We start from the raw sequence: 23,650 nt of genomic DNA, 5'->3' as shown, positions 1-23,650 counted from the left end.
AATCAGTCTAACTAACAATGAATAGTCATTTTGGGGGGACTATAAGTCTCAAAATCCCTTAATCAGCATGACAGCTAGGGTTTGTTAAAAATTCTGCTCCAAAAATCTTTTTTTTTTTTTCAAACTATGGAATTAAGGCATGGGGGGAAAAAAGAACTATTAACTAATGTTGGTTTGTATTGATCAATAGATTCTAGAAGTGATGCAGCTTAATCACAGGAGACCCATACTGCAATCAGTACAGCCTAACAGGATTATACCTCTGTGAAAAACAGTGTTTCTCCATCTTTTCAGACCTATGCTCTCACTGATTTTTTAAAAAGGGTTTCATGCTCCTTTTCAAACTTGCCTTTCTCAGTAATTTTATCTTAAAATGTGAGTACTGTGACTAAAAACAAATAAAAACATAAGTATTTTCTACATTTACATATCTCAATCTCTTTTTAAAAAAATATTAATTGAAGTTATAGGATTGATTGAACACTTTTTTTTTTCAAACTACACCTGCCTCTGCTGAAAATCCTGACACACCCTTGGGGGTCATGCCCCTGTAGCTGAGAATAAGTGGAACAGACAATTCTAGACTCTTTGCTCACCACCATCCAAAATGGCTTCGTAAGAGACTTCAAGCAGCAGACGGAGTTGGGGGTCCATTGTGTGAGCCTGCTTTGGATGAACTCCGAAAAAGGAGGCATCAAATTTGCTGATGTCCTTGAGTTTTCCATTTCTTCTGGGCAGTCCATAGATTCCTTAAAAAAAAAATTTAAAAAAGAAACAAGCCAATGTTAACCATATGTTCCATGTACGATACAATTACTGAAGAAAAAGATATAATTAGAAATCATGCGGCAATGGTATTTATTTATTCTACATGTCACTGCTTCTTCTACATTTCAGAAGATCTAGGGAACAGGGTAGCAAGAAGATGGAAGGTACAGACACCTTGTTATGAAGTACACACCAGCCTGAGTACTTCAAAAGAATAATATTTATGGATGAGCCAGCAATCTTCAATCAGATGATTTAAAATTAAGTTCAGACTCCAGTATCACTATTGGTGATTGTATGATGCTACAACTTAATTTTCTTCCTTTCCTTTCCGTCCCTCAACCCTGCATCCTTTCTTGATCCCTAATAGTCAGCTCTTGAGAGTTTCACAGCCCTCTGAAACAAGTTTAGGTGTTGGATAGGGGGGCGCCGGGTTGATTTGAAGAGAAAGAGCCGCTTGCTCCTGGTTCTGTCAATGGAAGAAGTTCTGTCAACAAAATCACTCCTATTGTTTGTAATGGTAGCAGCATAGAATTTATTTTCAAATTCCATGATTCTGAACATATTGGTTATTTTCTGTTAACAGAAACAAACATTATAGATTTAGATAAAGACACGGTTGAGAGTCCACTGGTTTATATCAGTGGAACTTGAAACTGGCACAACCAATATGAACCCCATTGGTTTCAATACCAGGTGGGTCTTCTCTATGGGGATTTAGCCCATAACATTTATTTTAGATATATCCAAAAGAGTTCAAAGGCTGTGATGATAAAGGGCTGACTTCCTCTGTCCATAAAAGTCCTGTTTTATTCTGCAGAGAAACCCAAACTGAGGGCCCTCAATAGGCTTCCTAGCCATGAAGATGGTGGTAGGCAACATTACACTTATGGGCACCAATACCTCTCTCTGTAACCACAAAGTACTCTCCTAATATCTGTGATTTTGCAACCGTGCCTATGGCATTTTTTGAATATGCATGCACACTGGCCCCAAAAAGTCAGATGCCCCCTACCAGAGAGTATGGTCATTAACTGTGCCCGTTCTCATGAATAAGACACATTTTTCTTGACCCTTAGGGCCTGCCATTTTATTATGTAATGTTACACTATCTCAGGTTTGGAACTTGACATTATATAAATTAATGAAATAAAGAGATAAAGAAGTCAGAGCTAACTGCTTCTCTCCATCCATGCTCTATAAGGCAAGGACTGCATAGGTCTAAAGATTCATGCAAGGAAATTTTGTCCAAGTGCATTATGGAATTGTTATTGCTGGAAGCCAACTTGGTTTTGCACTCAAGGATTTGGTTGGATTAATTTTAGTCAATTCATGTTCTGAGGCAGAAGTACCAAATGAAAATGCTCACAGCATCACTTCCAGATATCTACTGAAGGCACTGATCAGTCCTTTCAGGTTTTGTGGATGTCCTGTTTCTGGCAGGCAGATCAACTTGATAACCCTAAATATTCTCTATTGCAGTGGTCCCCAACCTTGGGCCTCCAGATGTTCTTGGACTTCAACTCCCAGAAATCCTGGCCAGCAGAGTTGGTGGTGAAGCCTTCTGGGAGTTATAGTCCAAGAACATCTGGAGGCCCAAGGTTGGGGACCACTGCTCTATTGTATTCCTGACAACAATTCAGAGTGACTCAACCCACCTGGTTTCCATCGCCGGTCATCTTCTGTGACCATGTCCACTCCATTGATCAAGTTTTCCCAGAACTCCTGTAAGTTTTCAGACTCTGGAAGTTTCCCTGCTATGCCTGCAATCACCACTTCCTCCATTGCTGAGCTTGTCTCTGAAAGAAAACAGAGAGGAAAAGTCAGATATAGGCAGTAGAACTGGATGGTGCAAACAAGTACAATCCCCCCCCCAAAACAAAGATAGCATTGGTAGGAAAAAAATAATCACTTCCTATCAGTTAGGTGTAGCAATTCACATTCTTTTAAAGCTAGACCTGCAGAACAATACCACACCAGAACATGTTTAATAAGTGGTTGCAAGTATTCATATATTCATGAGTTTGGAGATCCTAAATTCTGATCCTTAAATCAGTGACTCAATAAAATGAGAGAAGCAAATCATCAAAGCCAGTGAAAAGCTACTAGTTCAATAGCAAAGAGAAACAAACTCTTCAAACTGAGGAAGAAGAACGTAGCTCAAAGTGTTTTTGATTCATGGTGGGTGACTCCATACTAGGAGTGTAAAGCATGAACCTAACTCACAATAAATACTATAGGCAGACAAATTATGGGGGAAGCAGGTTGCAATGATGCCCACACTAATACAGTACACATATACACTGGACAGTCTATCCTAAATCCAGATACACCATGATATATTCTGTCCCAAACTTCCTGTCCAAAAAACAGTAATTTGGTCAAACATTTGCAACTTTTGCTGTTCTCCCCAGTAATGTACTGTACCTCTTGTCCTGCATCATTATTGCTGTGTGTCTAAATATTTTATTGATCTTTATTAATTTTAGTCTGCTTTTAGCCAGCATAGATGCAGATCACACATCTAGCTGCATATACAGTTGGCGTTTGATCTGAATAATAGTTTCCATAGACACATTAAACCAGTTAGCTTTCTTGGAACTTATTATGAGTAGCCATATAGAGGACTGTGCTGCAAATACTTGTTATGGTTTAGAAATTGTTATGGTTTAGTTGAATCCAAGCAAATTGAGCAAACACCGATATACTAATAGTTTAAATTAGAAATTAATGAAATCAAGAGTGAACAGAATGGCTTTGGCAATAAAATTAGTGGTATTTTTAAAATATGCAACAAAGTGGAAAATAACAATGCAAATTTCTTCACTTAGTAATCCTATTGAGTTCCCTGAGAAAATATTTCAAGGTAAGAATGATTTCAGCCAGGAGGGGTAATTTTTGCTTACAAAAGAGATCAGTGAAAAAAAAATGCTGAAACATCTAGAGAATCTGAATAACAATAGCCAGCATACCATTTGGCTGTCTGTGACATATCTGGGCAATGGATTGGTTGACATGATTACTGAAAATACAGGCAAAAGAAACAAAAGAGAATTCAAATTGGTTTTAGTTTTACATTTTGAAGTTCAGATCCCAAAACTAAAGAAACTAGCCAATTTTTTTTGGCAAAATTTGGGTCTGATACCAAATCAGTAGTCAGCTTTGTAACTTTTAGCACATTTAACTATGGCTGTGGGAGATTGAGCTGTCTCCCCACACAGACAAAGCCAATCTATACAGAGAGGGTGCAGCTGCCTTTCTAGGGCTTGGCAGCTGTCTGTGCCATCTTTGCTGGGAGGGGAGGAGCCCTGAGCTCAGCTTAGAGCAAAGGTGGATGACTTGTGAACTTCTAGATATTGTTTCTTTTACAAGAAATAAAGTTTTCTCAGAGACATGATGCTCCCACAAAGCTTTTCTATACAAAGGTCCTATCATCTTGGCTAGGATGCCAGAATCCGATGGAAGCTGTAGTCCAACAGCTGGAATGTCACAACTTATCAACATCTGACCTAAGACTTGTATAGAGCGGGTGAAGGGGTCATGGCTGAACAACTAAGTATAATGAAGCCAAAATCTAAACAATGAACTTATAGTTTTACTACTGTTCCACAGTATTCATTAACAATACTGTATTTTGTCAGCAAAGTGGGGATCTCTTTTTCATGTAATTTTTGATTTAATATTGGGCTGTTCTTTTAAAACATTTTTAGGTTCCCTAGCAGTAGGTAAGTATACTCGTTCAGATGATTTTTGTAAAGACCAAATAAGTTATTGTAAATTGTTGAAAGAAAGCGACAGCTACATTTAGCAATTTTATCGCTGTTTATGAGTCATGAGATGTTTTCCCCTTCTGGGGTTCTTGTCAGGTATTCCTGATACGTTTTTCTTCCACTGATTGTTAAGACTGTTTCTATGATCAGTACTTTATTATCTTTTCCCCTCAAAACGTATTCCATGTTTCATTAGGGAAGCTTTTTTATAAAAAGGTCCTAACATAGAAAAGGGCAGAAATTGCCAGTTCAGTAGTTTGTGTCGGTTGGGTGCCCAAATGTCTGTCCCAAACTTCCTGTCCAAAAAACAGTAATTTGGTCAAAATCACCCTCCAGCAAGTGCCCCCTTAGAGGTAGTGCCTGGAGGAGGAGGGGCAGGGAAGCCAAGATGCTACGTCCAAGTGGGCGCCCACTGGAGAGGGCAGGGCACCAAACCATGGAACACACCTGTTTGGCCGCCATCACCTGCAAATCAGCACGAACCACCAATTTGTTTCCATCTCTAGTCCCAAATGAAACATGCATACACATGAAGTGCATAAAATAATATCAGAAGTGAAGACAGAGATTTCTGTCATTTAGGACATTTATAACTGAAACACTAGCTAGGGAGAGAGGATCTGCTTGTACTTTTACAAGAAATAAAGTTTTCTCAGAGACATGATCCTCCCACAAAATCGCAAATGCCATTAGAAATGGGGACGGTATGTACTTTGATAAGTATTGGGACAGGGACACTTTCTGGCAAATGAATCATTGTAGAACGATACAACTGAAACTATATACTCAGTCCTATACAATTTGCTGCAAGCCTGCTCACATAAAAACACCCTCCCTGATGTTCTTAAGAGCAGGATTGCAGCCCGTGCTTGACAATTATCAATAGGAAGTCATCCTTCCAAGCTCTTACACATTAAAGGTGTAATGTGCAACACCACTGTTGATAGGGGTGATATAATGCCTTCTGCCTTTGCCCTTCCCCTGCCTCATGTGTATTTCAAACGTGGTGGCACCTACATGCACACAACCACATATGGTGCACAGAGCAGTTCCACACTAGGGGCTCTTTTAACTGGTCCATGTGCTCTCTTCGACATAAGATGAGCATTCCACATTTCTCTGGTATCAACACTGGGTCTCTTCCCAAATTCATAACCAGGATGATGGGAGTTGCAGCTGCTTCACTGCCACGTGATGCATGCTTCGAATGGGTAAGATGGGTTCATTGTAACCTCTTACTGTTTTGTGCAGAGGGAGGCAAATGTTGTTGGGCTACAACTGCCAACAATGCTCAACACAGGCTACCCCAGCTAGGCCTGATGTGCATGATACTCTGAGAACATTTAGAGGGCCACATTTTGCCCACTCTGCTGCAGTCTATCAAGTATTCAGCTACCATTAGTCTGGACTCTTTTTGGGACAACCTTTTCCCCTCTAGCTATTGAGTGCTATTTCTGCCATTCTTTTTTCATACCATGGCGGGAGCTATCCCTGAAGCCGCTCCCTAGATGGATGGCCCATCCACAGAAATTGTTCAGAGGTGATCCTGTGACCTACAACTGGGGTGCAGTTACCTCTGAACTGCTAAACTTACTCAACAGGCATTCATACAGTGATTCCTCCTCTTTCCTATGTGTCCTTCTCTCTGAAACTAGGCTTCAGGTATACCTGAGAAAGAAATCCACGGTGATGAAACAGCATATACAGATTTACTACTTCCAGGGGAAGGGCCTGGGAAAAAAAGGCAAAGGGTCTTCTAGCACACTGAAGACTAAAAAACTGATTAGTAAGTTTTTTTGTGAAGCAGAGCCTACTCTTTTCATCTGAAGTTGAAACTGACAGAGCAATTTAGGATTCCTAGTTGATACAAAAATTCAACTTTAGCACAAGACCAGGAGTTTCTTGCCCAATACGCTGGAGCGAAAATGGCAAGTAGGATCATATATGGGGCATGTTTATTAAACATAGTTTTGGTGACTGCAAAAAAAAAAGTCAGTCAAATTTTGCCATATCTTTCTCATGAAAAGCACAGTGTGAGGTATTCTGAGTGTATTAACCAGGAACCTTGAATATACCTGTCCATTATATGTCTGTGATGGCATTTTGTTCTGCAAAATGCTACAAACCTTTGCCAGTTCTGAGAGGATGCTAAATTTTTAGGTTTGTAGTTAACACAGCTCACATTAGAAGGACAAATGACGTCTGCAGAATAAACAGTTACTTGGATTACTGAAATATAGCTAAAATTATTTCCCACACTGAGACACAAATTATCTTGTATTCCAGAGGTTGGCAGTATATGGTTGCTACCTTCATGCCATGTTTGGGAACTTCCAGAGGCAACTGGTTGGCTTCTTCTGGAGACAGTAAACTTAAAAGACTTTGGCTTGATCTAGCAAGATAACTCACCTGATCTTACCTTTCCCAGTATGGTACCCTCCAGATGTTTGGGAGTACATCTCTCATCAACTTCAGACAACATGCTGCCTGGGGCTGATGGATGGTGTAGTCACATCCATCTGGAAGGACTAGGCTAGGGACGTTTGATCTTAATATATGTCTAGCTGTATCATTTGAGGAAATAATGGTCAAATGAACAAATGTATCCTGTATAACACTCCTATTAGTACTACATTGGCTCTATATTTTCTTGAATTTTACAACTCACGCCTGAATCATCTGCTAAGGCTTTAGGATAAAGGGACACTAAACACTTCGTGCAGTGACATGCATGAGGTTACGTATTAGGCCTTTCAGCCACTGATTGAAGCAGCACACTCACAATTTGGATAACATGATATTGTCACACACAAAAATCCAGCATCATTCATTTGGAACTACAAGAGCCTCATGGCACAGTGGTTAAACTGTTGTACTGCAGCTAAAACTGTGCTCACAACCCAGGGTTCAATCCCAGGTAGATGGTTCAAGGTTGACTTGGCCTTTCTATCATTCCGAAGTCGGTAAAATGAGTACCCAGCTTGCTAGGAGGGCAGTGTCTAGCCTGCATAACTAACTTGTAGACCACCCAGAGAATGCTTTAAGCCATATGTGGTGGTATATAAGCAGCACGCTTTGCTTTTTGCTTTTATATGAAATGTGGAGCTATATATGGGTAACTAAATCACAAAGGAACTTGTAGACACAATGTAAACACTCTGTCTTTAGGAAAAGACCAATGTACTCTAAATACTCTAATTACGCTGATGCAAATCCACTTTCATATGATCTGGAGCCATGACAGATTTTTAAACTTCATATGGAAGTGGTTTTCTATATCAATCCACCTCACCAGAATACACTAGTTCTTGCTTATACAGACTAGATGTGGACTAGATAAACCTATCACCGGGCGGACCCTGTGCTTCATAAGATGATCAATCTGCTTACATGGCATTTCTAAATCTTCCATGGTCTTTGGATAATGTATACTAGAAAAAAAGTTGAGAAATATTGTTCTACTCAGCAGGAATTTCAGTCACTTGACTTTCTGAATTGAGGCAGTGAAAGCCAAAGAGATTACAAGAACAAAAGAGAAACGTTTCCATCAGCCTCAATGATACAATAAAATAGAGAGTGAATGTAGAGTTGGGTGCAAAACGAATGACTCCAAAACACTGCCTGAAAAGAGACAATACATTTTCAGAGACCCAAAAGTAACAGAAAATAGGCATCATATACTGTACTCATTTAGCTCTAGAAACAAAGTTTGCAGATACATTTGGTGTTTGACAATCAAATCAATGCAATGCTTAGTCATATGTGCTTTTGTGTCTTTCCATGACACTTTGAGTATACATCATGTGCAACACTTGAGTATCTGTCCAGCTATTTTAACCCTCACAAAAACTCTCATCAGCCTCCAAGTTCAGTTTTAGACGTTTTCTAAGAGCAAGGTTTTATTAGACTGACCCACTCTTGCTCCATCAAATCTATGGCAGGAAACATTGCCTTTAAAGATGGCACATTTTTGGCCTTCCCTGGCATCTTAATCTGTCACTTATCTGATCTTGCAGAGTTGCACAACATTATTACTACTGAGCTAAGCTTATTTATAGTTTGTTACAGAACAAAGAGAGTCCCTGCCCCAATGTGATTGCAGCCTCATCATGACAGAGTGTTGTAACAATTAGATAAGAAGATTCAAACTGAATCAGAGACCAGTATGAAACTCTGGATTTGAGACAGGAATCGTCTCGATTAAGAGGTAAAATGAGGTGCTGGTTTCAGGCACCAGATCAAGCAAAGGTGCTGTCAGGCCATCATTTTCCCATTCTTGTGGCCTCCTTTTTACCAGATAGTGAGCAGCTCATAACAGATCATGTTGCAGCAATCTCTGCTGCCCATCACTCTTTTCCCAAGTAGTTTGTTACAAATGGCAGATACAGTGTGAGGCAACTGGAAAAGATGTTATAGAACTGCTGAATAGCTCAGTGGTTTAGGTAATCTGTCTGTGGAGCCAGAGGTTGAAGGTTTGATTCCCCTACTGCGTCTCCTTGACAAGGGTTAGACTTGATGATCCATAGGGTTCTTTCCAGCTGTCCAGTTCTAAGAGTATTGTAATTGTACTATCAAATCTGGAAACCTCTCAGCTCACATGCTCAGCCTTCTTCCACAGTCCCTGGCAAAAGGAGAGGAGTAGGATGAGAGTAGTCTACCTACTTTGCTTTTACTCAGCTGCCAGCTGGCCACCCAGCCTACCAGCCAAACAGCTAACCAGTGGGTGCATAGGCGCATCATACATGGTCAAATGCCCTATCTGCCGCAGCAACACTAGCTCAAATAACTCCCACTACGCTGGTTGTTGCTCGCCTAGAAGAGATGGGCAGAGATGGCACGGTTGGACCTGCTATAAATGGAATAGACATCCAGTACTTGACTAGCCACTCTCTAAAGTGAGCTACCACTACTACTTGAGTGAAGAAGCCAGTCAACAGGTCAAAGAAGGACTGAGCAATTGTGTTGCAGCAGAAGGAAGGAAGGAAGGAAGGACTGTTGAACTGGAATAAATAGCTATTAAAAGCCATCACTATGGATGTTGAGGAGCATGGTGCACTTAAACTTGGTGAGAGCAATTTACTCTTTTGCTTCAGGCAGCAAAATGCCTCGGTCTGTTCTGAAGTAGGCCACAGAGAGGAGAGTGATAAGACAGAAAGCAAAGGAGGTATAGCCTATTCATAGCATTCCATCACCTGCTCATTATATATACCTGTGCTTAAGTAAACACAGGAAATAAGCACAACAGATCTATAATGGGGCAAAGAAAGTAGATGTTAATTATGTAGCTTCTCAGGGCAGGTTTACACAAGATGCACCTGAGCAGTCCTCAGAGTATGCTTTTGGATGGAGGGCATAATGCATGAATTCAGTGATGTTAGAGAAGACTAGTACAGTAGTACCTCCCATAATCAAAGCAACACTTTGCCTAGAAAATGCAATCAGAGGATTATTTGCCAAGTACAGTATGTCCTTCCTGGGTTGATTCCCTTGTTGCATTTAGTAATGTGCATGAGTACTCAGGGAACATTAGGTCTGCTTAAGTACAGAACAAATAATATGCGAACTGGTTCTTTGGATTTTCCACTGTAAGTAATTGAACTTTCTGTGAATAATTCTTTAACTGCCACCAGACTGGTTTTCTGCTGATATTCCCTTCTTCATAAATTTAACTATCATGCCCATTACAGCTTCTTCTCCTTATTATCATTAAATGCTCCTTTTTACTGGAAAGAGCCTTGCAATGTATCCAGATAGCTTTTGACAGTCTTGGCTCTTTCATCAGATTTCTCTAAGATGCAGTGTTATGTTCCCTATTGCTGTGTCCGAAAGGATTTCTTCATATTCTGCCCTGAAATAATCCAGATGAGGCCTCAACATTGCAAAGCCATAATTATAACCTCATTTATTTACACAATAATTTTCAGTCATGTGGCACTGTGCTAACTCGTTAATTTTCCTATTCATAATAACCTGTTATTCTCATTGGTATTGCTCACGAACAGTTCTTTGTTTCATCACAGTACTTTGACTATAGACATTCTACTTCAACTGCGCTGAGCTATATTTTATTTATTTATTTTAAATACTAGTCTGCTTTGGCCTTTCAAAGATATCAAAATGTGCCACTGTTTCTTTCTGGAAACTGCACAGCAAAGGGCAACTTCCTACAACTTAAAACTTGTTATGGACCACCAAGTTGCTTCTGATGTGAGAGGATACTGCATTTTCAAGGTATGTGAGATAGTCAAGGAGTAGTTTTACCATTGTCACCTCTCCAGGGAGTTTCCATGGAAATTTGAACCCAGGTTTCTTGAGTCCCAGATCAACTCTTTACGTGTTACACTACATTCACAAAGTGTTCTGGTCTCTTCCTACTAGTAACTGTACTGAAAAGTGCAACTTTTAACATCACAAAACATCCTGCCATTTAAATTTAAGCAGGTCTTTGCTCTCAGTTGCTTACATCCTTCACTCTGAAAGATTCTGAAAACTGTATACACAAATTTTTGTTCATTTTAACATATTGGCCACATCTGTACATCATGATAAGCCAGGAACAGCACAATGACAATGACTCCCATCTTCCTCAGGACTGGTCCAAGATCCTTTCTCTTCCTTAGGTGAAATCCAAGACCCTACTAAATCCCACTCCATATTGTATACATGCAATTCAATCTTAACAGCAATACTACAGATGAAACAGAGTTTTGTGCTGGGCTCAAGGGCAACAGGCTAGTTCAGGGGAGGCAGGGCAGACAGTATGATACACCCAGAAATCATCCAACGCCAGCTGACCACTATGACCAGGTTCTTTCTGAGCTACTGGGCTAGGTTCCTGAAAGAGGCCCTGGGACATGTTGCTTGAACGGAAGAATGTTATGGCAGAACACTCAACAGCAATAGCTGATAAACTTTGCCTCAGCCTTGGGATATCTACTATATCTGAAACCGGGAAGGAAGCTACATAACAGGGTGTAGGGCTAATGACGTACTACACGCAGCTCCATCAGACAAACAAAACAAACAAGCAAACAAAGAACCCCAAGAGATTTTTTAAAAAGTTGTAGCACCTTACCGTTTAACTGCTATATTTTAATGTGAACTTTTGTGGATTAAGTCCACGTTCTCTGTCATATTTGCATTTACATGGCCCCATGACCAGGTGGACTTGATCCATGAAAGTTTACCTTAAAATATCACAGTTAGTCTTTAAGGTGCCTTAATATTTTCACCTATTATATTTTTGTTCTAATTTTTTGGCTATTATGCTTGAACAGGCTACTTCTTTGAAAACACACAGCTCTGTCCTCCAACAGAGAGGAAGGATCTGGGTGAAAAGACTGGAGAAGCTGACAGGGCTGAGTCTCAGAAATACATCCCAGCATCTGCTGCCTTGAGGCAGTTGTCTCACTCTAATAACATGGCGGGGTCTGCAATCCCCCGTCCTCCTGCCATGTGTCCTCCTCCTCTTCCATATCATTTTCTGTTATGACCATAATGAGGAGTTTGAAAGCTTTCATTTCTGATTTAAATTTATCACAACTGGCATGACATCCAAATCTCTGACTGTAGTTAATAATTATTACGTTATATTTTTTAAAAACCAATTGAAAAAAGGCTGACTTGTTTCAAACAAATCATAGTTAAGATTAACCATGGTTTGTTGGGTTCCTATGACATGATGTGCTGCCATTAATTTAAAACTGAAGCTACAGTATATTTTAACATGTATGGCAAAAATAAAAACAAAAGTTTTGTGTCAACTTAAAGACTGACCAATTTGTTTCCTGGATCAAAATTCCCTTTCATGTTGTGAAAGCTTGCATGGAAATTATTTGGTTGATCTTTAAGGAGACACAACTCTTTTGTTTTTTATTTTGCTGTACATGCTGAAACAGGCTAACATAGTTACTTCACTGGAAATGGGTATGGTTTATCATGACTTCTAAATGCATCCATTCTCTTTTCTTTCAGGAGTTTTAGTTTATCCTTTTCTGAGATGGAATCTGCCAGCATACCTTATAAGAAAGGTATGAAACATCATTTATTTTCAATTAAAAAATCAGCAATGAAAGAGGAATTAATTTAAAGAAATGTTCTATACTTCTGTCTTGACAATTTTAAGTAAATAAACTATACCTTTGTCTGGAACTTTAATTAAAGTAGTTTGTTTTGAATCTATTTGCTGCATGTTACCACCAGTGATGAAGAAATGTTATGTATTTACTTTATAGCATGTCACCAATGATCTTAATGTTTTCACAAAGATTTCTGAGAGCTCTCTTTTATTATCCCCAAACTTCATCTGATCTACTTACGATTATGAAATTGCATACAACTTTGTTTCATGTGTTCACAGCACTCATTTTCAGATGCTTAAAAGTCTCCAGTAATTGAAAAACTCTAAAAAGTCCCATTTGAGTGTGCTTGTTATTTATTTCCAGGCATGTGTGTTCAGGATGCCATTCTAATGCAATACTATTCAAAAACAGACTGCTTAGAAGTCAGACCCATTCAACTAACTAGAATTTGCTTCTCAGTTAAATGTCATAGGAATGAGTTGCTACTATGCGGCTGTATTCAGGTTTACTCAGCAATAAGGCCTGTTTCATGCAGTTGAATTTGCTCTTTAATAATTGTGCAAAGCATAAATATGCCTTGCATTAAAGCTCAACATTAAATGAAATGTAAACAATTAAACAATTGAAACTAGTGTTACAATAATTTTATCACAATGTTGCAAGCAGATCAGGATTAGTGTGCCAGTTTCACTGCAGCCAAAGAAAGCCCTGTTTCTGTTTAAGTCCAACTTTGACCAAATTGTTTGTAGATTAGAAAGTTGAGTTTCCTTGCCTAAGCTAGTTCCAGAGGGAGAAGGAAACCTTTGTCCATACAAATTTGCCCCACTTCAAGGAGCATTTTTTAAAAAAGTGCTCATAGCTTTCAGATTTATTCTAAATATAGGAGGCTTAACACATGTATCCAAGAAGGGAAATGTTATTCGTTTCCCACTAGATCCGCTCTGAATCTTGCTTCAGTTTTGGTGATAAGCAGGCACTGGAGAGCTAAGAATATACCGTATAGGCAACTACAGTGTAAATCTGTCTTAGCAAAAGGGGTGCCAGTTGCCCTCCTTCCCTGAAAATGGAAGCTTTGTGTCTCCAAAGCCTCTGTGATAGCACGGACTGCTTACTTTACAACACCATTTAAAAGTAAAGAAATTGGAGAGATACCTTTTGCTAGCTTTTATGCTGGATGTAATGAAATTAACTAACTGTAATTTTAAACCACCCAGTTCACTGAATTTCGGACACATCCCTATGCTCTGGAAATGTCAGAATAGAATAAGGACATAACATGGTGATGTCAGCTGTGGAAGCTGGATACAATATATATATATTTAGAACAATTGGAGGAATTTCACTTATAGAGAATGTACCTTTCCAGGAAGGGAGGGGGAAGTATTTCCTCCTAAACATTCAGAAGGAATTCCTTAATTTTTTTAAAGTCACCTGAGAATAAATTAAAGGCTACAGTTGGGTGTAATGAAGGAGAAATGATGTCTGATGCCCTCATTTCCTAGTACCACAACAGGCACAGAAGATCATACGTTCTCTTTCAGGGCATCTGCCTTCCCCTTCTAGATGGGGCCTTCTAGATACCAACCTAAAGGCAAGATAAGAGCCTGGAAGCAAGGGAGAGAAAGAGTCCCTTTCTTTTCCTCAGTCCTGCCTGAAAGAATGGGTTTGCCTGCGGCCACCGTCTTTCCCGCTTGGTATCAAAATGGCTGGATGCAGAACGCTCACATTGCAGCAAGGCTTAAGCCTCCATCTCCCCTCTTGGCAAATACTCCTCCTTTTTATGCCACAGCCTCCGGGAATCACACCTCTCTCTCTCTCTCTCTCATCCCTTCCTCACTTCCACGGCGCGGGCTCCTAACGCACCTTAGGACAAAACGGCAGGAGGTGGTCGTTTTGTCCTTTGGCAGGAAACAAAGAGGTCCTTCCCTCTTCGAGCCATCCCTCAAAGACGCAGCTTTGGCTCCCATTTTGGAGGGAGGGCTCCCGCCTCCCGAAGGCCCCCCCCCCGTCCCCGCCTGAAGCCGGAATCTCGCGCCGGCTCCGGCTGAAAGCGCCTTAGCCGACGGCCTGCCTGCCTGGGGGGGGGGGGGAATGTAACCTCCTTCGGAGAGCGGAGAGACTTCCCCCCCTCCGCCCGAAAGGCCTCCGCCTCCGTTACCGAAAGGCCTCCGCACCTGAACTTGAGGCTCCCCTGCCCAGGCGGCCGCTCAGGCCCAACTCCTTCATTCAGAAGCGAGGCGCCGTCGCTGCCTGAGATTCGCCCGAGACCATTTTGCGCCAGAAGGTGATGGGAATGGGACGCGCTGGAGAAGAGGCGCCGCCGGTTTTCCGGCCCTCGGCTGCGCGCTGGGAGAAGGGCGAGGGCGAGAGGGGAGGGCAGGGGAGTGGCGGCGGCGGCGGCGGGGGGTCCGAATAGAGAGAGAGAGAGAAAAAGAGTCCGGAGGGACCACAAAGCCTCCCCACCCACCCTCGCTCGCTCCCAGCGCCGGAGGGTCTATCTGCGCCCCGGCCCGCTGCCCTACCTCAGCTCTCGGGGCGCCTTCGCTCGTTTCCTGCAAGGAATCGCTGCCGGCTTCCTCCCTCCCCCCACCCCACCCCCCCCGCCTCCGGGGCCCTTCGGGGATGATCACCTGCTCAGGGCCTTGGGGTCGGCTAGATGCTTGGCTGGCCACACGGGATCCGTGCTGGGGAGAGAGAGAGGATGCGGCACCCGCTGAAGGCTGGCGAAGGGGCGAGAGAGAGAGAGAGAGAGAGAGGCGCGCTGTGCCTCTGGTACTCCTGCCGCCGGCTGGCGAGCTGCCTCTCTGGTTGGTTGGCTGGCTGGCTGGCTCTTTCTTTCTTTCCTCTTCGGGCGTTTGATGCGCACTGAGGCTGGCTTCGCCGGGCGTGTGTGCGCGTCTGTGCGCTCCCAGTCCCTTTCTCACTGTCTCCCTCTAGCTCCCAAACGCCTATTTAAACAGCCACCACCTCCGGTGGCCACGCCACATGGGCTGACAATTTTGCTCCTCGCCGCAGTCCAATGAGAGCCGGAGCTGGGCTTCCCCGGCGCAGAGCTTGGGGCAATGCCAGCCCCCTGGCTCACGAGAGCCTCTCGCGATCGCCGAAGGGAGAAAAGGAGGTAAAGAGTAGCGCCCCGGGAGCACGCGCTGCCCCATACCCCGGGCGCCTGGGCAGCGGTGCCAGGCAGGAATCAGGCGGGGCAGGAGTGGCGCGCATGGCTGGCTGGCTGGCTGGCTGGCTCGCTCGCGGGGTCAAGCAACGCAGGCTCTCTCTCTCTCTCTCGGTGCCCCCCATCCACGATCACTCCCAAGGCCGCCCGTCTGCCCAATTCTCTTCCCCGACGCCCTTCAATCTGACGTGCCCCCGACCCCTGCGGGCGGCAAACGAGACGGGGCAAGGTGGTCGCCCGGCTCTCGTTTTGGATATGAAGTCTGTTTTATGAAGCTATGGGGCCGGATTGAATCACCGGCACCTGGGAATTAGGGGGTAAAACGCACACTCCCTACTGTGCCCACTGGCGATTTTGGGGGGGGGGGGCTCAGCAGGGAAGGGACCCGTTTGTCCCCAGTCCCTATTTCGTGCCGGGACTCGGTAGCGCCACCCGTTGGCCGTGTGTGGCAAACGCGCGAAGGAGGGACGGACGGACGGCTGTGTATTCTTCCTTCAGCCTTGCTTGAAGGAGGCGGGTGTTTCCTTTAAGCTGCTTCGCTGCAGGGCACGCGAGGAGGAAGCGCCAGGGTTTGTGTCGCCGTAAAACCCAAAAACGTTTCATTTAAGGACATTTCTGTCGTTTGGGGCCCAGTTTGTGAGGAGGAAAAAAAAATAAAAGGAAAGAAGGCCTTTTTAGCGGGAAGAATGCCGCGCAGTTGGGAAACGAGCTGGCTGCTGCGAAAACTTCGCTCCGAGATGCGTATAGGGAGACATTCGCATCCTGCCTCCGGTTGACCTGGCTTTGAGGGAGAGCTGACGGTGCTTATGTGCTTATCACTCCCCTAATGGTACACAAACAGGGCCGTGAAGCCTGGGAAAGGAGCGTAATTAATTCCTTTCCTCCGCCTGCCTGCCTGCCTGCCCGCCCGCCGGGCTGCTGTTGTGTGCGGCTCTCGCTGGGAAGAGAAAGACGTACTAATTAGGCTTATCCCCTCAGATTTGTCTCCCAGTGCTCGGGCGGGCCTCAATGGGCCGCAGACTCGCTCTCTCGGGAAGCAACTGGTGGCCCCGGAGAGGAACGCGGGCGCGTTGCTCGGCTCGTTACACTCTGACCGAGTTCTTCCCCTGAAACACCCGGCGAGCGAAAGGTACAAAAGAGAGGCAGCCCGTTTCCCCCTTTAGGGCTCTCAGCCATTGATGGAGGCGTCCAATCAGGAGGCCGGGGGATGTAGGAGTGTATGGGGCTCTGCCAATCTCCGAGGCTGTGTGGGTGTTGCTAGGAGATAGGGTGATATGGTGACTGCGCGAGGGGGATGGCTCTGTTTAGGAAATGAAGCTCGCGGTGATGCAAGGCGCGCCTGCGAATTGTGGCTTATTTCAGGTCATTCACCTCACAAGAGTGCGAGCTTCCTCGGTTACTACAGTTCAGTCCACCTAAGACAGACTCCGGCGCAGTGAAATGCGCTCTAGGGACTGTATTTTCCCCCAGACAGACCTCTAGGGGCTTAAGAGGGCCGCTAACTAGAGATCCTTATGGCTGGGGACGACCAACTCCTTCCTCACAACTCACCACAGCCTCTGTTCCTCTATTCTTTACCTCACTGCGTTTGTGGATAATAATTTTGTGGGTAGTGCTGCTTTCACCGCTTGAGGCTGAGAACACTGTATAATCTTGCTCACTCTTTCTCTCTGCTCGCAGGAAGATACTCTGCTAGACTTCTGAGGTCTGGCTCCCGACACTACTGGCTCCCAGGACATTGGTGATCTCTGGGCTTATACCTAGCCTCCCACTTGCTGCCCCCACATGCAGCACTCCTGGTAGCAATTGTGGTGCAACAAAGCAGGCACCCACTTCCTCTCCAAAATGTGTCTACAGCTGATGAAGTGGACTCCAGTTCATACCACAAGACTGGTTTCATCTTAAGCAGACTTTACAAGTGACACTCAAAAGAAGTGAGACTGAGGATTCAAGAGAAAGAGAGAGAGAGAGAGAGAGAACTATGAATTACTCTTGCTTGCTCCTTTTACTCTCTTGAGGACAGGCACCTTCAAATCTGGATCAGTCCAAGCAATCCCACCATATGAGGTGGGAAGTAAAGTGCCCCCCTTATATTGTTTGAGGGTTACCCCCAAATCATTTACATATACAGTCACATGTGGCAATGTAAACACACCCAACCAAACTTTTTGCCACCACCCCCCCAGCTGCAGCAATAAAGTTAGTCAGCGGAAGCTAATGCTAGCGGTGGCACCCTTGCATGCTGCTAGATCCAGCTTTCAGAGGCTTGTTTTAGTTAGTGCCTGACTCTATGGATTCCTCAGAGCCACAAATTCAAAAAATAGCTGGCTTTGGAGCCAGAAATAACTGCTCTGGCCCATGGTAGGAGCTCTCCAGAGCAGCATGGGCCCTTCTAAGTGGTAACATTTTTGGCTTTCTCACCCTAACATAACTTTCAGGGCTGCCATGGAGATAAAATAAGGGAGAACCATGCATGTTGCATGGGCCCATTGAAATAACAGTATCATGTTTTCATAATTTGTAGATACACATCTAGAAACAAACAAAACAGCAAGTTCCCAAATCCTATTATTTATTCCCTGTTATATTAAATTGCTCATGAAAGTCACTTACATTTAATTAATATTGGTTTTGTAGAGTTTGGGGTCCCATCAGAGTAGGTTACAGCACTTAGGACACTATGGTGTGTCTTCTGTCATGCATACTTCCAGAGTCCAATGAGGGAGGGGTTATGCCAATGGGAAAGCTGCTCATGGCAAGCAGGAAAAATATATGCTCCATAATTATGTTCCTATGGATTGTTCTGCCCTCTTTAAACTTGACTACAAAAATTAAAAACTCCACTTAGGAAAGTATTCCACCTAGTGATTGAAGATGCTATTGCAGGCTTCTTCACACTGACATACTTTGTAAGAAAGGAAGAAAAATTTCATTCCATCATATTGTTTCAAAACTTTTTTTTAGAAGCAATCCTATTTATGTTATTTAAAGCAGTGGTTCTTAACATGGGCAATAATGCCCCCCAGGGGGCAATTTCATTTCTCAGGGAGGCAGTAGAACGAAAAGGGGCAGCATGGGGGCGGCGGAACAAAAGGGGGCGGTAGGGGAGCGCTGGAGTGAGCCAAACCTGTGAAGGCGGCTGCAGCCACGGTGCTGGCAGTGGTTCCAGTGCCGCCGCCACCAGACATTCCAGCTCTTTCTGCCTGCCACATCTCACCTTTCTCCCTTAGGGGAGCACCGAGTGTGGATTTGGTGGAAGGAAAGTGTCTCTCGGATCCCCGTCCACGCCTGGTGAAGTGATGCCTCGCACCCGGGTGGGGAGGGAGAAATGAGCCCTGTTTTTCCATCCTGCCTTCCTGCCCACCTTCCCACCCATTGCAAGGGAAGCGCGGAGAGAAACAGGTTGGTTTGGGGTGGCGCGGCAGGATTTCTAGGGACAGGGCTGGCTCGGGTCCATCCTGGGTGGGTGGGAATTCGGCAGTTTTTCCGGCTTTTCTTGTTGCCCTGTTGTGGCTGGCTGGCTGTTGAATTTTATTTTCAGGAGTCATTGGACTTAAGTGTCTTTCTTGAATAAATAAATAAATAAATATCGCCGTGAGGGGCAATGATAACTTCCTCAACGGCCCAAGGGGGCGTTTCTTTCAAAAAGGTTAAGAACCACTGATTTAAAGCATTTAATTCTCAGCATTTTTATCCTATTTTGACAGGAAAGGCTTCCTATTTCCTGTTACATTCAGAAAATTAGCTATAGAACATTAGGACGTTCTGTAATTCCCAGTGTCATAGTAAAAAAATTGGTAAAATTTTTGGAGGAAAGGAATGGATGGGACAGATATACAGTGGTGCCTCGCACAGCGAGGTTAATCCATCCCGGATTAACCCTCGCTGTGTGAAACATCGCTGAGCGGGGTGAAAAAGCCCATTGGAACGCATTAAACAGTGTTTAATGCGTTCCAATCGGCTGCTGTACTCACCGTTCAGCGATGTTTCTCCGATGGCCAGAGCCATTTTCGAGCCCTCCCCTCGCTGAACGAGGGCGTGAAAATGGCTGCGATCAGCTGTCCGGCGGGTCCAAAATGGCCGCCGGAACAGCCGAAATGGCTGGCTGCAGCGTTTTTGCGCCCTTGGTAAGCAAGGGGAGAGCGCGAAAACGCTGCGCGCAGCCATTTCAGCTGTTCCGGCAGCGTTTTCGCGCCCTCCCCTTGCTTACCAAGGGCGCAAAAACGCTGTGGCTGGCCATTTCGGCTGTTCCGGCAGCCATTTTGAAGCTGCAGAACAGCTGATCGGCGGGTCGCAAAGCGAAGGTCGGTAAGCGAACCGCTTACCGACCTTCGCTCTGTGATTTTCGCCCATTGGGGGCATCGCTCTGCAATCGCATTAGCGATCGCAAAAGCGTCACCGTAGAGTGAATTCATCGCTCTACGGGGCGCTCGTTGTGCGAGGCACCACTGTAATTTAATTCTTAATAGTTATATTTCTTGTTTTATCTCAATTTCTAAAATCCTCTGAAGGTTATATCCTTTAAGTAGTAGTTAATTTCTTTGCTTGGCTCAATCTGCCAAGCATGTTTACCCAGATTCTCAGTGCAGCAATCATACAGGTTGGGGCAGCAGGAGTTACAGTATTCTGTAATTAATCCCAGCTTCTTGTCTAGAATTCCTGTTTGGATGAGCTCTAGTTTCAAGTACTGTACTGTATTTGTACCTGGTGACAGGTAGGAGGGACAGAGGAACAAGTCTAATGGTGGAGAAAGAACAAGGAAAAGGCTGTGTGGTCCTCAATATTATGTATGGATCACCTCACTAGCCACCCTTTGTAATTTAACTGATTAAGGTTACCAAGTTTTGTTGTTCTGATGGATATAAACATTCACATCAAGACTGCCTTGTTTGTGGCAGCTCAGGACTTCATTGATGCCAGCATGCATATGTTGCATTCTCATTCACAATGGTGTTCTTAACTCAACAATAATGTATTAGTTTGGATGTGATGGATTGCTTACTACTCATCTCTTAAGACAATTTCCAAATGAAGGTTAGACTAGCAATTTCTATTACACTCTGCAGGAATATGGATCTCTTATAGTGTGTCTTAGAGATGAACTGGAGGGATTTTCAAATGTTCTTGGGGAATTTCCAGTTCCATTCCGTGGGATGAATTTCAGTTGCTGCATTCTGAGGACATAGACCATATATTTTCATAGAATCATAGAATAACTTATTTGGAAGGTGACTATAAGGCCATTGAGTCCAACCCAGTGCTCAGTGCAGGAATCTAAATGAAAGCAGATCAGACAGATTTTCTGTTCTGGCGTTCTCCTGAACGCCTTGAACATTCGAGCACTCACAACCTCCCAAGATAATTGTTTCCATTGTCATACTGTTAAGAAATTTTTCTTGATATTCAGCCGAAATCTGGCTTCCTGTAACTTGTGTCCATTATTATATATCCTGTACCTTGGGATGATTGAGAACAGATTCTGTTCCTCCTTTGTACGACCTTTCAAGTATCTGAAAAGTGGTATCATATCTCCTCTCAGTCTTCTTTTCTCAAGGCTAAATATGCCCAGTTCTTTCAGTCTTTTCCCATAGGGCTTGGTTTCCAATCCTCTAATCTTCGTTATTGCCCTCCTCTGAACTTGCTCCACTATTGACATCCTTCTTAGTGTGGTGTCCAGAACTGGACACAGTAGATGAGGCCTAACCAGTGCTGAATAGAAGGGGACTAGTATCTAATGAGATTTAGGTAGTAAAGACTATACTTCTGTTAATGTAGCCTGAAATAGCACTGGCCTTTTTTGCAGCCATATTGCACTATTGGTTGATATTCAGCTTGTGATCTACAACAATTCCAGATCACTCATAATACCACTGAGCCAAGTACCTTCCATCTTTTTACTGTGTGTTTGGTTCTCCCTTCTCCCAAGTGTAGAACTTTGTACTTACCTTCGTTAAATTTTATCCTGTTGTTTTCACCCCAGTGCTCCAGGCTTTCAAGATCTTTTGAATCTTGTTCCTATTTTCTAAGGTATTAGATATTCCACTCAATGTTCAGTCAGTGACAAATCTGATAAGTATTCCCTGCATCCCCTCATCCAAGTAATTAACAAAAAGGTTGAAGAGTACCAGGCCCAGGACTGAGCCATTTGTTACTCCTCCCGTTTTGAGAAGGAGCCATTGATAAGCACTCTTTGAGTATGATTCTGTAAACAACTGTTTATCCACCTTACAGTTGTTCTATCCAGCCTATACCTAGTTGGTTTGTTGATCAGAATATCATGGGATACTTTGTTGATGTCAAGATATATTACATCTATAGCATCCCTGCCATCTACCAGAGAGGTTACCTGATCAAAAAATGAGATAAGATTGGCCTGGCAGGATTTGTTATTGACAAATCCTTGTTGATTTCTAGTTATTAATGCATTGTTTTGAACGTGCTTGCAGAGTGACCACTTTATAATCTGCTCCAGAATTTATCTGGAATTTATGGCAGGATAACTATGGTCAGTAGTTCCCCAGTTCCTGTTTTTTTGCAGATAGGGACAATGTTAGTCCTCCTCCAATCATCTAGCACTTCATCTGTCTTTCATGATTTCAAGAAAATAATAGACAGAGGTTCTGAGATCATAAGTACAGCCTGCTCAACTCTTGCTACTACCCAGTTTTAAAACATCTAACTGGATTCCAGATATGATAAATGCCTCATTACAACAAAGATTCATCCCAGGCACCTCAAACAGGGCAGTTTAAAAGTCCCTCCTCAATATGCTTGTATGAGTCTCTGAAATTCTACAATGCATACTGTTTCAGTGGTTCTGTTTGTACCTGGAAGTTTACTCCAGCCACTGGTGGTATGGAAGTAGACCTTTTAGTGTGTTTACTTCACAATTACAGATTTCAGTTTTGATTCCCATGATCTTTAACATCTACATGCAACTGCTGGATGAGATCATCTGGTATTTCACACTGAAGTAGCATTAAAAATTTTATTAAAAAATACAAAGAAATAACACATCTAAAACATTTAAACAACTAATAAAAATCTAATAAAGAAAAACTAAAACAAAGTCTATATACATAATGTACCCACCACTGGGATCATTCGGGAAAACATGCCTATACTACCTACCCTTGTGGAGCCCCCTTCCCAAAATTGTACAGGCTCTTGAGTTAAGCTTGCCCCTTCCCCTTTATTAATACAAAATTTATAAAGTCTCCCCATATGTCTACAAACACATATCTGCCAATTGCCACCTCTTAACTCATATATCACATATAAGTGTATTATTAATTGTTATACCCCAGAATCCCCTATGCCATTCAATTATAACAAAATACTATGAGCCATTTTCCAGTTCCTAGCAATAATTGGTGTTGCTGCTGTTAACAAATTGGAAACAAATTCTCTACTTGTTGTTGTGGGTTTTTCGGGCTCTTTGGCTGTGTTCTGAAGGTTGTTCTTCCTAATGTTTCACCAGTCTCTGTGGCCGGCATCTTCAGAGGACAGGAGCAGCACTCTGGTGTAGTTTGTTTGGGAGTTGAGTATTATGGCTGTGGGACCAGATTTTGTCCTTTTCAGGAGATTAGGTAATTATGGTGGTCAGTGTGTTTTTGTTGTGGGTGTTTTGTTGTGATAAGGAGGAGAGATTATACAACCTTCAGAACACGGCCAAAGAGCCCAAAAATCCCACAACAACCATTAGATCCTGGCCGCGAAAGCCTTCATGAATGCAAATTCTCTAATTGTTCAATTACCTGCCTCCTGTTTTAAGACATTTATTTCCTTGAATCCCAAATGCCAAATTTTAGCATATACTTGTGTTCCCATCTCATATGAAAATATGTACTTATTTTTTTTGC

At 43.2% G+C, this 23,650-nt stretch overlaps 1 protein-coding gene across 2 annotated transcripts in view; it reads right to left on the bottom strand.

The window, feature by feature from the left end:
* Positions 1-15,462, bottom strand: part of FASN (fatty acid synthase) — a 69,116-nt gene extending 53,654 nt beyond the window's left edge. The window contains exons 1-3 of one of the 2 annotated variants that reach the window (XM_020814654.3): positions 15,250-15,462; positions 2,427-2,567; positions 597-749 (exon numbers count right to left, since the gene is read on the bottom strand). In XM_020814654.3, the coding sequence (XP_020670313.3) occupies positions 597-749; positions 2,427-2,553 (280 nt within the window). In that variant the 5' untranslated portion in view covers positions 2,554-2,567; positions 15,250-15,462. Of the gene's footprint in view, positions 1-596; positions 750-2,426; positions 2,568-15,141; positions 15,220-15,249 lie in introns of those variants that run through there. The other variant, XM_078384249.1, reaches the window with a different exon arrangement.
* Between the last annotated feature and the right edge of the window lie 8,188 nt (positions 15,463-23,650).

The sequence above is a fragment of the Pogona vitticeps genome, chromosome 2 (genome assembly GCF_051106095.1).
Source record: "Pogona vitticeps strain Pit_001003342236 chromosome 2, PviZW2.1, whole genome shotgun sequence".
Lineage (NCBI taxonomy): Eukaryota > Metazoa > Chordata > Lepidosauria > Squamata > Agamidae > Pogona > Pogona vitticeps.
Note: the sequence above shows the minus strand (reverse complement) of the source record. Positions and strands in the feature narration are given on the sequence as shown.